This window comes from Martes martes, assembly GCF_963455335.1.
Source record: "Martes martes genome assembly, chromosome: 17".
Taxonomy (NCBI): Eukaryota; Metazoa; Chordata; class Mammalia; order Carnivora; family Mustelidae; genus Martes; species Martes martes.
In genome coordinates this window covers 41,471,894-41,487,906 of record NC_137905.1, presented here as the reverse complement: position 1 = coordinate 41,487,906, position 16,013 = coordinate 41,471,894, and the positions used below count along the sequence as shown (strand labels likewise).

The following is a 16,013-nucleotide window of genomic DNA, read 5'->3' as shown; positions in this document are numbered from 1 at the left end:
TACTTTAAGGAACTGGCTCATGTGAAAATCCACAATTGGCAGAGTAGGCTGACAGGCTAGAGACCCAGGGAAAAGCTGAAGCTTGAGTCCACAGGTGGTCTGCTGGCAAAATTTCTTCTTGCTCAGAGGAAGTCACTCTTTGCTCTATTAAGGTCTTCACCTGATTGGGTAAGACCCACTTATATCATGGAGAGTAATCTACTTAAAGTCTAGTGATTTAAAGAGTAATCTCATTTAAAAACCATCTTCACAGAAACATCCAGAATATCTGACCAAATATCTGGGCACTTGGCCCAGCCACGGAGACACAAAATTAACCATCACACATCTCTATGAGTAATACTTTCAAGTGGAAGAAACACATTATTCCCCTAAAAATGACAGCATTGTGTCACACCATCTATACCTTCCCCTTCCTAGAACTGAAAAAACTTCAGGAGTGGTGCTTGGGTGGCTCAGCTGCTTGAGCATCTGATCTCTGGTTTCAGTTCAGGTCATGATTTCATGGGTTGTGGGACTGAGCCCCACAATGGGCTCCATGCTCAGCTGGGAGCCTACTTGAGGATTCTCTCCCTTTCCCTCTGCCCCTCCAGCCACTTGCTTTCTCGCAAATGAATAAATCTTAAAAAAAAAAAAAAAAAAGTCTTCAGGAGAAAAATCTGTATCTAAATAATCTTTGCAACTCCCTCAGTACCTAACACTGTATCCTACATATTGCTTGCATGTGCATATTTCTTGAATAAATTCCACAGCGGGAAAAAGCTATTAAGTAAGCAACGTCCAAAATTACCCAACACTGTTTAATATCAACGGAATTGAATTAAATCATACAGTACTTCTACCTAGAATAAAATGGGAGAATGACTGCATCAAAAAGAAAGAACAGCTGGATATCAACAGGATGGGAAAATAGAAAAAAAGCATTACTTAAAAAACAATATATGCAAAAGCACCTAACCAGAAAAAAAAGTGAGAAGTTGCACTTGGCATTTTTCTTCTCTTTCTGATATCTATCCGTAAATACAGTTCTTGTTGCACAACTAGTATCCTACACTAACTACTGCTGAAAGCATCTGAGATACTACTTATTTGGAATGAGCTGTTATATATGGTTTAATCATTTAAACACTAAGACTAGCTTTATAAAACTATCTCTTCTACAACGTAGGACCCATGCACAGACCCTGATGGAAGGATGGTAGTAAGTACACTCTTGATGTTTTACTTGGGGGAGGGGGGAGACACAGGACTGCTTGTGAATCACATCAAAAACTGCCTCCACAAAGCTTTACTTTCCCACACACCTGCACTCTCCTCTTTGGCCCCTTCTTCCCCCTCACTCACACTACTTTCTGTTAGGTAGTATTACTGCACTGAGTGAAAACATCTGTCTCTGGCCACTATCATCTTTTCCTGTGCCCAATTACAGACCTGTCACCCCAACAGACATCTCTACCAACCTTCTCTCTGCAATATTCTCAACCAGCCCAGCACTGATCACACGCCAACCACTGGCAATCCGAAGACAAAAAACCACCCTCACCTCCAGAGTTCACAATGTAGGTGACTTTCCTCTCATCACTCAAGCATTTTCCTTTTTTCTAAAGATTTTACTTATTTGTTTGAGAGAGAGCAAGAGAGAGGATGAGTGGGGTAAGGGGCAGAGGGAGAAGCAGGCTCTCTGCTGAGCAGGAAGCCTGATGTGGGACTTGATCTTGGGACTCTGGGATCATGACCTGAGCCAAAGACAGACACTTAACTGACTGAGGCACCCAGGCGCCCCCCACCTTTCAAATATTCTTAAAACTCATTACTTTGACTCTAAACGTTGAAGTAACCTCTGGTTTGCCTAAAAAGATCCAAAACCATCTTGTCCTTTTCGTTAGCACATTTCATCATCTTCACTCATTTTTTTCCCTCTTGCTTGCACTCAGGGGAGTAGAGACCTTATATTTCTTACCTAAAGTCATCTCCCACAATTACACGTTTGAGACCTTGCTCAATTAATTAGCTTCTCTCATTTGCAACTTCACTTGCTCTCTCCATGCAAGATTCTTCCCCTTGAATTACAATATTTGCAGATTTACTCTGACATATTTTTCCTCAACCATGAGAATGTCAGACTAAGCATAAGGGAATAATGACTTGTGAGAGTAAGAATTTAGGGAGAGTGGCATGAGGAGAAACTGTATAACCAAAAAGCGATAAAAAATTTAGACAGTGAGGCAGTACCTGCAGTACTGAGGCAGTAAACAACAGTAATAATGCTAAACATATTTACCAGGACCCTTCTGAAACCGCAGATAAGATCCTGAAACATTTCTGTATATCACAGGACTGCAAAAGAAAACTGAGCTATACTCATCATTATTAATTTGAGAGTAAAATATCTTTAATTCTGTCTTCAATTATCACACTTTTTCTATTAAATATTAAGTTGTTCAAGTACACATTTTCCAACCCAGGTAAATTTTCAGAAAAAGTTAACGCTTTATGAGACCGACAAATAGTTACTTTGCTATGTACAAAGGACATAAGGAGGAAAAGATGCTGATGTCTAGTTGTGAAACATAGTAAGACAGGCACGGTAAGCACAAGAAGAAAACAGAAAACAAAAAGACAACACAGAAGGTACACTTAGCATTTCCTGACTTGTGGGAATCAGGGAAGGCTTTGTAAGGGTGATGATGCTCAAGCAGAACCAGGAAAAATAAACCTAATGTCCCTCCTGATCCATTCCCAATTTCAGTTGATAGGAATCACTGTTGTACCATCACTCAATTCTACCCTGTTCCTTGCCCAATCAACTTTATAAAGGCCAACCCACTCTCCTAATTTCTCATGTATCTGTTCTTCCCTCTCTGTTTTAACTAGTTTAGGCCTATATTTCCTCTTTCCCAAACTCTTAAAATACTTCAACTGACGTCACTATTGTCAGCCTCTCCCCTCACCCCCAATGTTTCTGCACAATGCTGCAGCATAAACTTCCTAAAGCTAGACACTGACATGTTACCTTATTGGCTAAAAAACTTCCAATGGCTCCCAAAATCTACCAAGAAAATTCAGACTTCTTAGCCTGTCATTCAAGTGACAAACTGAATATATTAAGATAAATTTAGCAGTGGAAGTAAAATAAAAGGGGAGGGGAGAGTGCCTGAGCTCGCTAAATGACACATTTTCACTGTCACTTATGTCTCAGAGCTCTTAATTCTTTTCTTTCCACTGTGACTTCTTAATCTGTTGCACTGTTCATTCTTCAACCACAGCCATATAAGGAGTAGGGGAAGAGAACTCCAAAGGCACTTTATGAAAAGGCCTCAAATCTGAAGGAACTTGGATGATCTAAGGACCTGAATGAGAGCAACTGTGATCCCACCTTAAGTGAGCGCTAGGTATTATGGGTCAGGATAAAAGTTTGGGGCTCTAGTTGTTCCCTGATAAGACTGCAAACTCCCTGTGACCTGGGACTAGATACTTCCTACTAGATATCCTCTTCATGTGGCTAACTGTAATTATCCGTCAGGCTGCATCTTAAATGCTGTGGGTTTTTTTTTTTTTTTAAAGATTTTATTAATTATTTGACAGAGATCACAAGTAGGCAGAGAGGAAGGCAGAGAGACAGAGGGGGAAGCAGGCTGCCGGCTGAGGAGAGAGGACCCTGAGATCATGACCCCAGCCAAAGGCAGAGGCTTAACCCGCTGAGCCACCCAGGCGCTCCTAAATGCTGTGTTCTCAAGAATCTTGTCTCTAATGCTCTTTTGTTTCCTAGCACCTAGCATACTGTCTAGCATGTAGTCACAGTAGGTGCTTAGTAATTTTCCTGAATGAATAGCTTACTAAATAATAAGTACCAGGCAGATGCAAGCTTCTTAAATGCCCCATTTGCTCCAAACTGTTTTTAGTGTAGAGGTACCTCTGTTCTTAATGGTGTCCACGTTTTTCCAGAAACTCTATCCCACCCTTTCCAGAGAGTACCAGTGTTGGAGAAGAGCAGCTATCCAGCTGTGTGAAATGCAAAAGGGGATTTGGAAATCTGACCACCATTAAAACAAATTTTGAGTTAATCTTCCAATTTTTAACTCCATCTTCAGTTCTCATTCCTTCATTCTTCTCATCACCTCATTACTTCATACTTCATTCTAGTTTCCACTGCAACTGGTAATGCCAATTGCTGAGCCTTTTAGAAGTCTGGGTGTAAATCAGGTTAGTTCTTGGCATAACCCACTGTCTACTTAGGTTGCAGCTTTCTCAGCTCTTCTAAGTCATTTAAATTCACCTACTTGCTTTTCAAACTCCAAAATTTTGTTACTCTTGTCTCCTTTCCAAATCTACCTTGTCCTTTATGGTTTTATGCCTAAAACAACAAAAAAGTCCTTGCATATAGTTTTAGTAGGATTTATCAACAGCAAATAAAAGTAAAACCTTGTCCAATCTGCAGTACAAATTTAATCTTTAAGCTGCTTTCAGTTATGCTTTCTTTCTTGTAGTTGGTTTTATATTTTAATCTCCCAAACTATAAAACCAAGAGACAGAGATGAAAATAACAGAAAAAAAATACACACACACACACACACACAATACTGCATTCAATAGGAATTCAAAACATGGGTGAGGAATGGAGGAAGAGAAACAAGACAGAAACTAATCTAAGACAGACAGAATTTATTAGGTTAAAGAGACTTAGGAGTCTTTGGATTTATAAGATTCACAGAGAATCACTCAGGAATCAGTGTGGTAACATTTCTGAACTTTAAGAACAAAGCTCGGGGAGAGAGAGAATTGACTAAGAACCAGACTGGCATCAGCAACGCTAGAATGTCAGAATACAGCAAATCAGTACCTTCAAAGTTTTATAGAAAAAGACTCTTGGGGTGCCTCAGTTAATTAAACATCCGATTCTTGGTTCCAGCTCAGGTCACAATCTCATGGGTCAAGGGATTGAGCCCTGCGCCAGGCTCCTGGCTCAGCAGTCTGCTTGAGGATAATTTCCCTCTCGGCCCTCCCCACCACCCTTGCAAAAAAATAAATAAAATAACAATAAAAATAAAATCTGAATTTAGGATGATACAGTCAAGTAATTAAGAAAAACACAGGCTCATAAAAAAAACTTGCCACCCACACATTCCATGTAGGTTTTTTTTTTTTTTTTTTTTAAATGCTAAAGATGCCCTCAAACACAACTGGGGGTAAAAAGAGAATTAAATAAGAGGTCAACATTGAAATACGAGGTCCTGAGTGTCTCTGAAAAGTCTGGTGAGAGATAATAAATCAAAGTAGAGCAGTAGAGGCAGTAAGAGGTCAGATTTTGGATATATTTTGAAAATGAAGGTAATAGGATCAGAAACGCATATGAAGTGTGAGAAGAACAGAAGAATTAAAGATGACTCAAAGGTTTCTGGTCTTACCAACTAAAAGGATGAACTGTCATTCAATCAGATGGAGAAACAGTATGTGAGAAACAGGTATGTGGACATTTCTCCAGGTGTGTTAAGGAGGCAACTGGGCATACAAGTGAGGAGGTCCAGGCTGGAGACAGGAGTCAGTAATGTACAGAGAGTATTCAAAGTCAGGAACTGCAAGAGATTATCAAGAGAAAAGTGCAGATGGTAAAATAAGTATATTAAGAAGTCTGTCACCTGCAAATAAAAACCCAAATAAACTAGGTTCAAAAAATAATTAAGTAAGTGGTGCGGATAATTTCTTCAAAGAATTTTGGTGTAAAGGGAAGGACAGAAATGGGGTGATAGTGGGGCACCTGGGTGGCTCAGTGGGGTAAAGCCTCTGCCTTCGGCTCAGGTCATGATCTCAGGGTCCTGGAATAGAGCCCCGCATTGGGCTCTCTGCTCAGTGGGGAGCCTGCTTCCCTTCCTCTCTCTCTGCCTGCTTGTGATCTCTGTCAAATCAATCAATCAATCAATATCTTTAAGAAATGGGGTGATAGAAAGAGGAAACAGTTAAGAGTCGTAGTGTTTTCTTGTTGCTGTTTTTTAAGATGGGTGAGTTAGCATCGGATCTCCTCGCAGACAGGAAAGATCTAGCAGAGAAGGAAAACTGAATTCACAGGAAGAGAGTAGAGAATTGCTAAAGCAATGACCTCAGATCAAGAGGGGATGGAATTTACATAAGGGGAAGGGTGGTCTGACAGAGAAGAAAACTTTCTCTACATTGACCACTGGAAAAGTGAAAGTGTGGAGCACAGATGTGAGTAACTGGATATATGTGGGATTGGAGGATGAGTTCATCAAAATTCTCTTCTGCTTGCTGTTCTTTCCTCAAATAGGAAGCAAGGTTCACAGACTGAAAGTGAAGATGGGTAGGAGGTATTGGAGGTCTGAGGAAAACAGAAGGAATAAAAGAGTCATGCAAAAAAATGGAACAAGGAGACTATGGAAATACAGTATGACTGCAGGGAAGTAACCATGACTGATGAGGTTAGTGAATGTAAATTTAGAGTGAAACTGGTCAGCATGTCTGTGTTGATAAAATCAGGACTGTGGTTTCTCTAAGCTTGTACAAGAAAGCGGGAGGGGGCAGGAGGCTGAGTTTATGCTAAGTACTGACGGTACTTAGAGTACTTAGGTACAAGAGTTACCACTGCTCTTGGATTTTAAACAGGATAAAGAGGGAAGTAAAGACATGAGGGGGATGTGGGTAGTAAGTTCAACAGACATACTGTACTTACAGTAGGTCTGAATGACTTACGGAGTTCAGGTGCTAGAGAAGACAGAGATGGAGATGGCGGCTGGAAATAACAATGAGATAGTTATACTCTATTAAGCACCTACAATAAACCAGGCACTTTTTTTTTTTTTAAAGATTTTATTTATTTATTTATCAGAGACAGAGAAAGAGAGAGAGCTAGCGCACAAGCAGGCAGGGTGGCAGGCAGAGGCAGAGAGAGAAGCAGGCTCCCTGCCAAGCAAGGAGCCCACTGCGGGACTCGATCCCAGGACCCCGGGATCATGACCTGAGCTGAAAGCAGCAGCTTAACCCACTGAGCCACCCAGGAATCCCAACCTTTTTTTTTTTTAAAGATTTTATTTATCTGACAGAAATCACAAACAAGTAGGCAGAGAGGCAGGCAGAGAGAGGGGAGAGCAGGCTCCCTACTGAGGAGAGAGCCTGATGCAGGAGGCTCGATCCCAGGACCCTGAGATCGTGACCCGAGCTGAAAGCAGAGGCTTAACCCACTGAGCCCAGGCGCCCCAATAAACCAGACACTTTTGATACTACCTCATTTACTCTCAGAATAAATGATGGGTACTATTATATATATTTAAAAGAACAAGTTAAAGATAGGATTAAATAAATTGTCCAAGGCCAAAGAGCTACTAAGCATTCCAACTGGCCTTTTGGGTCACATTTTCTTCGAGAAATAAATACCCCACAAAACTAGAATAAGAGGGGTGTCTAGGTGGCTCAGTCGGTTAAGTGTTGGGACTCTTTTCAGCTCAGGTCATGATCTCAGGGTTGCGAAATCGAGCCCCACAGAGTCTGCTTGAGATTCTACTCTCTCTCATCCTCCCTCTCCCTCTGCCCCCCAACAAATAAATAAATAAATCTTTAAAAAAATCCAAAAAAACCAAAACTAGAATAAGATCCCTGTGAATAAAATATTTTACAAACTTACACATCATCCATTAAAAATTAGGATTAAAATTAAATTAAAATTAAGCTTAAAGCTTACTTCAATGATATCTAGATTTTAATACAGCTAATTAAAATATTACTTCAGGGGTACCTGGGTGGCTCAGTCAGTTAATTGTTGGACTCTTGAATTCTGCTCAGGTCATTATCGCAGGATTGTGAGATGAAGCCATGTGGTTGGGCTCCAGAAGTGTAGCACCAGCTTAAGATTCTCTCTTTCCCTCGCCCTCTGCCCATCCCCCAAGTGCGCATGCACGCATGTATGTGTGTCTAAAAAAATAAACAGTATTAATGTAAAACACCACAGAGAAATAAGAAGGTAAACTGTTTCTGTAGAGGGCATCTTCTACCATGGAGCAGTAAACTCAGGTTAAGTCATCTGCAGTTACTAGTAGTATTACTGTGGCACTGAGTTAAACACTACGAAACCCTTGCTATGTGTCAAGCACAGATAAGATTTCTTTACTCTTCCTATTTCTTTCCTTCTATTACTATTTTCTTCAGGCTTTTTATTGTTTTCTCTACTTCTTTTTTTTTAATTAAGATTTTTATTTATTTATTTGACAGAGAGAGATCACAAGTAAGCAGAGAAGCAGGCAGAGAGGCAGGCAGAGAGGGGTGGGGAGAAGCAGGCTCCCTGCTGAGCAGAGAGCCCTACTCAGGGCTCTATTCCAGGAGCCTGGGATCACGACCTGAGCCGAAGGCAGAAGCTTTAACCCACTGAGCCACCCAGGCGCCCCTGTTTTCTCTACTTCTTACTCAGAAAGCCACAGCTTATCTTACTCCACTCAAAGATGCAGTTAGTTTCTGGCATTGACTTCAGACTCCCAAATTACTAAGTATTTCTGTGGACTGTATAGCAACAATAAACTGTTTCCAAGGCTCAAGTTCTGGCAACCTCACTAAACCAAAAGAAATTACAGCCTGAAAAGTTACTAGATCTTTGGACATTCTAGGGAGTGATTTTGTGAACTGCTGGATTAGGTCCCCAACTCATGTGAGAATGCAAAAAAATCAATACAGCACTTCCCAGGCATTTCATCCATCCTACAAAGCTCTCCTACTCACTCAATGGAGTTTATGAGTATGTGGCTAATTTAACAATGAAGAAGTGGCTAAGGTATAAAAATGGGCAGGACTTAGCAGATGATTTAAGTAATAAGTAATTTAGTACTAAGTTACTTTATGTAATTTAAGTAAATAATCCATTACCAGCTTTGATATTCTCCTACCAATGCCTTGATTTTAAGGACAAATCATTTTAAAAGCACCTGACTTATTAATCATTCTTCTTTACAAATATTTTCCTAATGCAGTGGCAACCTGGTTTTCATTTGAGTGATATATTATTCAGATATAGCTAACCTAATGTATATGAAATAAGAATTTCATTCATTTTAGCCCATTTTATTTAAATATTATAAAAATCTACAAACATAACGCTTATGGGAAATATGTACTTTCTCCAACTTTGAAATTCCCATAATTAGAAATCTTCAATAACTACAACTATCCTTTCATTTATTCAAATATTTACCAGGGGCTTGCACTGTTCTAGGCACCAAGGGTAGAGCAATGAAGGAGACAAAACTCCGCATTCGTGAAACTTCCATTCTGTGGGCAATCTCTTGGTATCCAGTCTCTAGTATGTGCTTGGGCATCATATTCACAGACATAGGTTTGAATATACAGTAATAGAAATATGCCACCACTTTTCAACTCCCTCAAACATGTGGAACTAATTCTTCCCTTCAATTTTAAATGAAAATTATAACTGAGCTTGAGTCACAAGGTAAAAACTCCATCTCCCTAACAATGTCAATTTTGTTGTAAGATTTTATCCTCCTGTATTTCTAGTCTCCAAAATCTCTCACTGTTGGGGACAGGGTGAGGGGCAATACATCTTAGGCGTTTCAATTTTAAAGAGATATATAACTGTGAATGTGGGAAGTACTATTTGGAGATTCCCCCAAGAGATTTCTACAAGATTAATAACCTAAAATGCTAAATAATTTCCATTTATTCATTAAGTAAACATTCATTCTCCCAGGAACTCAGACTTTATGGAGGGAAGGAAGGTGACAAACACATGCAAATAAGCAAAGAAGATGACGTGCAGGTCATAATCAGGAAGAAAATAAACTCAGAGCTGTGACAAAGACTCCAACAGACAAACTACAGACCAAATGATCTATTAACATACTTAATAGACTGACATCAGTCTTTCTAGGTTGCCCTTAAGACTCCCTGACATTCATAAGAAGATTCTGTGTATCAAAGCTCATCAAACTTAACTTCAATATTACCTTTACAGAGCTAGAGCTAGTCTGTGAAATCTCTAGCAGAAAATAAAGGATATTACCCAGTTAGTTACTACCACTGGGCTTTTGAATATATTTAGTGCGATCATACAATTTATTACCCAAACTGGAACACTTTCAAGAGCAAAAAGGGATGTTTTAGTTTTATTTTTTTTAAGGTTTTATTTATTTTTAAAGATTTTATTTATGTGTGAGAGAGAGAGAGTGAAAGATCATGTAAGAGAGCACAAGCAGAGAGAAGAGGGAGAGCAGGCTCCCTGCAGAGCAGAGAGCCCATATGGGACTTGATCCCCGGACCTGAGTCAAAGACAGGCACTTAACCAACTGAGCCACCCAGGTGCCTGAAAAGGAGTGTTTTAATAATTATGCTAGAAAAACAGGCACAAACAAGGACCTTCCACCAGGGCAAACCAGGCCATTTGGTCACCGTAACTACATAACACATCAAATATAACTAATCCAAAATTTTATGAGCGTTGTATAGTTCCACGTGAATTTAAATTATAAGTAACATCCAAGTAAAGGACCTGTTTTAACCTGGGTCATGTAAACCAAGTGAATCCCTTACTAAATTTAAGTGAAAGGGCAAAACAAAAAGTTCTGAAAAAGTAATCTAAGTATCTTCATGACCTTGGGGTATGGAAAAATTCCTTAAAAAGGAAGAAAGGAAGAAAGGAAGGAAGGAAGGAAGAAAGAAGAAAGAAACATTAGCCATAAATAAAAGAGTAATAAACATGTCTTCTTTAAAACGAACTTCTGGGGCGCCTGGGTGGCTCAGTGGGTTAAAGCCTCTGCCTTCGGCTCAGGTCATGATCCTAGGGTCCTGGGATCGAGCCCCGCATCCGGCTCTCTGCTCGGCAGGGAGCCTGCTTCCTCCTCCCTCTCTCTCTGCCTGCCTCTCTGCCTACTTGTGATCTCTGTCTAATAAATAAAATCTTTAAAAACAAAAAAAAACCAAACCAACAAAAAAACCGAACTTCTGTTCACCAAAAGAAACCATTAAATGGGGGCCCCTGGGTGGCTCAGTGGGTTAAAGCTTCTGCCTTTGGCTCAGGTCGTGATCCCAGGGTCCTGGGATCCAGCCCCACATCAGGCTCTCTGCCTGGTGGGGAACCTGCCTCCTCCTCTCTCTCTGCCTGCCTCTCCGCTTACTTGTGATCTCTGTCTGTTAAGTAAATAAATAATCTTAAAAAAAAAAAAAGAAAAAGAAAAAAGAAAAGAAAAGAAACCATTAAATGGGAAAAGATATTTGCAACAGATATACCCAGCAAAGGATTCGTGCTCAGAATACTGAACTCTAGAAAAAAACCTGCATTTCACTAGTAAAATGAGCAAAAGATTTCAAAGGCATTTCATGAAAGATGAAATCCAAATGACTAGGATATGAAAAAGTGTTCAGCTCATTAGTAATCAGGAAGATTAAAGCCAGGTACACTCATACTCACCAGACTGGACATAATTTACATATCTGGTACTAAGTATTATTGTTGGTAAGGGATGTGGAACTAGAATTCTCATATATTAATAACTGAAATAAAAACTAGTAAACAACAACAAAACTGCTTAGCATTACCTAATAAAGACACACATTCCCCATGACCCTGCGATTCAAGTACGCACCCTCAAGAAAAGTACACAAACAGGCATCAGCGCACTTAAAAACAAATGTTCACAAAGGCATTGTTCACAATAGCAAAAATTGTAAACAAGTTAAACATTAACTGTAGAACATAAAAAATAAATGCAGAATAAACTTGTTATATTCCTGATGAAATACCACACCACAAACAAAATCATATATACAAGATGATTCCATTTATATAAAGTTCAAAAAAGGACAAACATAAACTCTATTATTCAGGGATGTAAACTTCAGTAATAAGACTATAAATGTTAGAATAATGTTTATATCCAGCTTAAGTGGGTAGTTGTGGTGATGGGAAGACGCAGGGGGTGGGAGGATTCTGGGATGCTGGCAACGTCTGTCTTGCCCTCTGTAGTACTTACAAGGATCTTTGTTTAAAAATATTCCATTTTTATCTATGTATCTTTTCGACGTGTGAGGTAATTTCACAATAAAAGGGGGGGAACCCTCTTCCCAGGAGAGGGAAAAAAATTAACATCCAAAAGAGAATTCTAAGAATGTCATTTGAAGAGATTAACTCAACTGATAGTTCACAAAGATAACAGGGATCTCTAAATGTAAATATGTTCTAAACCGCATAAACAAACTTTTTGGCCTGAATCTGTTCGACTGCTTCTTCATCCAGATTTTTAAAAAGGTGGAATATCAGATATCACATTACTTCACAAGTCATAAATTCTAAAGTTTTAAGACCAAACACCCCACTTCTAATTCTGGAATTTGAAGTGCCAGTGTTGACAGGATAGCTCTATGGGAGATTTAGATTAGATACTGTTATGTAGAATAAGCTACCAAAATTTGGTAACTTCAGTTTTTGCAAATACAACTGAATTCCCAAATCTCTGTTACATATTAAATAACAACTCCTGCTTAACAAAAAGCATGTATTATATATGGGGGATTAATTATCAAAGCCATAAGTACAGACAATTCAGTGATTTTAAAAAATCTTTTCATTGCTGTTCTCATATTTATCAAGTCAGAATACAAGGAACAAATTGGCATATGAACTGAACTGTTACAGACTAATAAAAGTGTAGTTAATATTAACGCTAGAAGCCAAAACCGATTTTTTAAAAATGTGGGTCATTAACAATATAGGCTTTTTGTTTTCTTGAATAAAAGAACATATTCAAAGGCTTTTAAAAGACTGAAGTTAATACATCAGAAATCTTAAAAATGTATGTATTTTTTTCATTGTGAGAAGTAAAAGCACAGTCAACTCAGACTCTAAGGTGGCAAGACACCTTAAAATTCAGATTGGGGGGCACCTGGGTGGCTCAGTTGGTTAAGCGGCTGCCTTCAGCTCGGGTCATGATCCCACGGTCCTGGAATCGAGCCCCGAATCAGGCTCCCTGCTTAGCGGAGAGCCTGCTTCTCTCTCTCCCTCTGCTTGCTGCTCTGCTTACTTGTGCTCTCTATCTCTCTGTCAAATAAATAAATAAAATCTTTAAAAAAAAAATTCAGATTAGGGAAAACAAGGCTTTTTAAAAAGTTATTAAACCACTTTAATGAAAAATACTGTATGTGGTTCTCACCAAGAACTTTAGAAAGCCTTTTTAATAATTTCATAAAGCCATTAAAAACTAAGACACTATACAGCTAGAGACCCATGGGGTGGGAGTGGAAAACAAGTGAAGATTAAAAAAAAAAAAAAGACTTAAGACTCCTTACTCAGGTATAAAATTTGTCCCAACACGAGTGTTATTAAAAAGGACACCAAAAGTGTCACTAGTGGACATTTAGTGTGACATACTGTGAAATGACTCTCCTACTAGTTACAGAGTAAATTTTTCTTCTTTTTACAGATTTAGAAAATTTCTTCCTAGCCCTGGACCTCTGTCTCTATCACGGAGTTCATCCCATAACTCCACGAGATGTACTGGAAAGCTACCTTAGTTATCTCGCTACCCTCTTCTAAGGATTCCAAACTTGTGAGATTTGCCTTAAGAGCAGGAGCTAAAGTTTATTTTCTCCCTGGTCTTCTGCCGGAGCGAAGGCCCAGCACGTGTGAACGGAAACAAAACCCACTCAAGACTGGGCGACGCTTAACGAAATACTACGGGTACGACACTTTCCTCCTCAATGCCCCGGCCTCGCCATCCCAGGGAGCCTTCACACGGACCGGTCAGAGCCCACGGACCACTCAGATCTGCCTTCGGAACAAGGGTCCCGGGTCAAGCTTGAACCCTCCTCCCCACCGGCTTTCCAGAAACAAGGGTCGATGCGAGAAGCGCAAGCATTTGTAAAGAGATGGTTGCACAACAGCCTTAGAGAAGGATTCCGGTTTAACAGGTAAATATACCGCGTAGGAGACAAGTGGGATGCGATCTGCTCGATGGTACCGGTGGCAGCTGGAGACCGTCTGCGTCGCCGAGCAAACCCAAAGTTTCGGCACATTACTTACAGTTCACCTGATGAATACCGTAACGAATCGAAATTAAGAACGTGAGAAAATAGGTCCCTTCGAATCAAATCGCACGAAACTCAAGCTAGGCGGAGAAATTCTTTGAATACTCAGAATCTGTTTTGTGGCAAGACGACAGAACCCCCGAATTTCGGAGTTGGAAGACACGTCTCTCCGTGTTCTCCGGCCCGTTCTCGGACTTCAGGGCCGCCCCGCCCGCCCCGCTCTCGGTCCTGTAGTTCCCGGATTGAAGGCGCGGACCTTCGGGGTGGAAGCCAGGAAGCCCGGGGGAGGCCGCGGCCCGGCCCGCGACGCCAGGGCCCGGAGGGAGGGAAGGGAGCGGCCTCCGGGAGGACCACGGAGGAGGCAAGGAGGGAGCGAGGAGGCCGCGGGCCGAGAGCCGGGCGCAGCACCCCACCCCGAGGCCCGCCCCGGCGTACCTTTGGCGAGGGCTACGGTGGAGTTCTCGGTGTCGATGGTGTAGAGGATGCCCTCGTAGCGGATCTCCGCCTTGGAGATAAGGCTGATCTTGCTGCCGATGTAAGGGGTGCCCCCGCTCATGGCGCCGCCGCCGCCGCCGCTCCGGGCCGCTCGCAGAGAGGCAGATCCCACGCCGCTGTCGCCGCTCCACAAGCCCGCTCGCTCCGTCGGCGCCTACAGCAGCCGCCTCAGACCCAACATGGCGGCGGCGCCGGCTCCGCTACCCTCCCCCAGCCTCCCGCCCTCAAGCCGCGGCGCGGCGGCGGCGGCGGCGGCAGCGGCGGCGGCGCGGGGCATGCTGGGCTGGTGAGGCCGCGCTCTCGCGAGACTCCGCCGGGTGCGGGCGGCTCAGTCTTCTCCAGCCGTCTCGGTAGTCCCGGAGGCGCTGCTTGGCCTACTCCGGGGCACCGGTGCTCGCGCGGCTTGAGAGACGATTCAGGGAGAGGCAAGGTACCTCGTGGCGCCAGGACACGGTGGGCTGGAGTGGAAGCGCGCGCGGCCCTCTTGACCTCACCTGCGGCCTCCGCCATTTCCAGACCCGTCGTATCTTGTCCGTCGTCCTGTGTCCGCAAATGTGGGTCTCTCAGCCTGGAAAATGGCCCATCCGCCTCGAAGCTCGTGGCGAGCCCCTTTAAGACGCTGTCCCTTCCCCTTTGAGGCTACTGTGTCCCTCTTGAAGCTCTCAAGGACCCATGACAGCCTCCCATTACCCCCCCCCCCCACCCCAGCTCCCCTTCGCAGCTGCTGGAGCTGGGACTCTGTCCAACACTTTCAGATGGGCTCATCTAGGCTGTTGGCTTTCAACGCCACTACACAGACCAATCCCAAGCATTTGTCTGCTGCTTTGATCAATTCTGTGAACTCTGGATTTATATAAGCCATAGTCTACTCAACCTCTCTAGTTGGATGTCTAATCAGCATGTAATTAACTTTGTGTCTCCAAAACAATGTTCGCGATTTTCCCTCTAAAATTAACCTTTGCCCACTATTCACCACTGGGGTAACTGGTACCATTTATTCAGCTGTTCATCTTTTGAGTCGTCCTTGACTATCTCTCACCCAGAAATCTGTTGATTGCAAATCCTGTCCTTTCCATCTATAAACTATAACCTGAATCTGATCACTTCTCACCATCTCTATTCCTACCCCTGTACAACAAACCCCACTTACCCTGCCCAGGGTTACTATGGTTCCCTCCTAAAAGGACCCTCTACCTCTGTTCTTGCCCCAAGTGGTAATTCTCCACGCAGCAGCCCGAGGAATCTTGCCAAAATCTAAGTCAGATCGCGTCCTTCCCCTCTACTCAATACTCCTCTCCCCAGTGATCCTTTGTCACACAGAGTGAAAGCTAGACTCCTTATTTAATCTTATAAAAACATATATGATTGAGCCCCTTGTTGCCTCATTAGCCGCCCTTTCTTTACCAAGAACCTTTGCACTTTATTCAGATCTCAAATGTGATTTCCAGAGATGACTTTCCCTACTGTCTTGATTAAAATAGGACACCTGCATC

General features: G+C 41.9%; 1 protein-coding gene across 4 annotated transcripts in view; it reads right to left on the bottom strand.

Moving 5' to 3' along the window:
* LSM14A (LSM14A mRNA processing body assembly factor) overlaps positions 1 to 14,761 on the bottom strand; it is a 55,156-nt gene extending 40,395 nt beyond the window's left edge. For 2 of the 4 annotated variants that reach the window (XM_080828363.1, XM_080828364.1), the window contains exon 1: positions 14,461 to 14,761. In XM_080828363.1, the coding sequence (XP_080684489.1) occupies positions 14,461 to 14,581 (121 nt within the window). In that variant the 5' untranslated portion in view covers positions 14,582 to 14,761. The remainder of the gene's footprint in view (positions 1 to 14,460) is intronic. The other 2 variants (XM_080828365.1, XM_080828366.1) reach the window with 1 other exon arrangement.
* Positions 14,762 to 16,013: the final 1,252 nt, after the last annotated feature.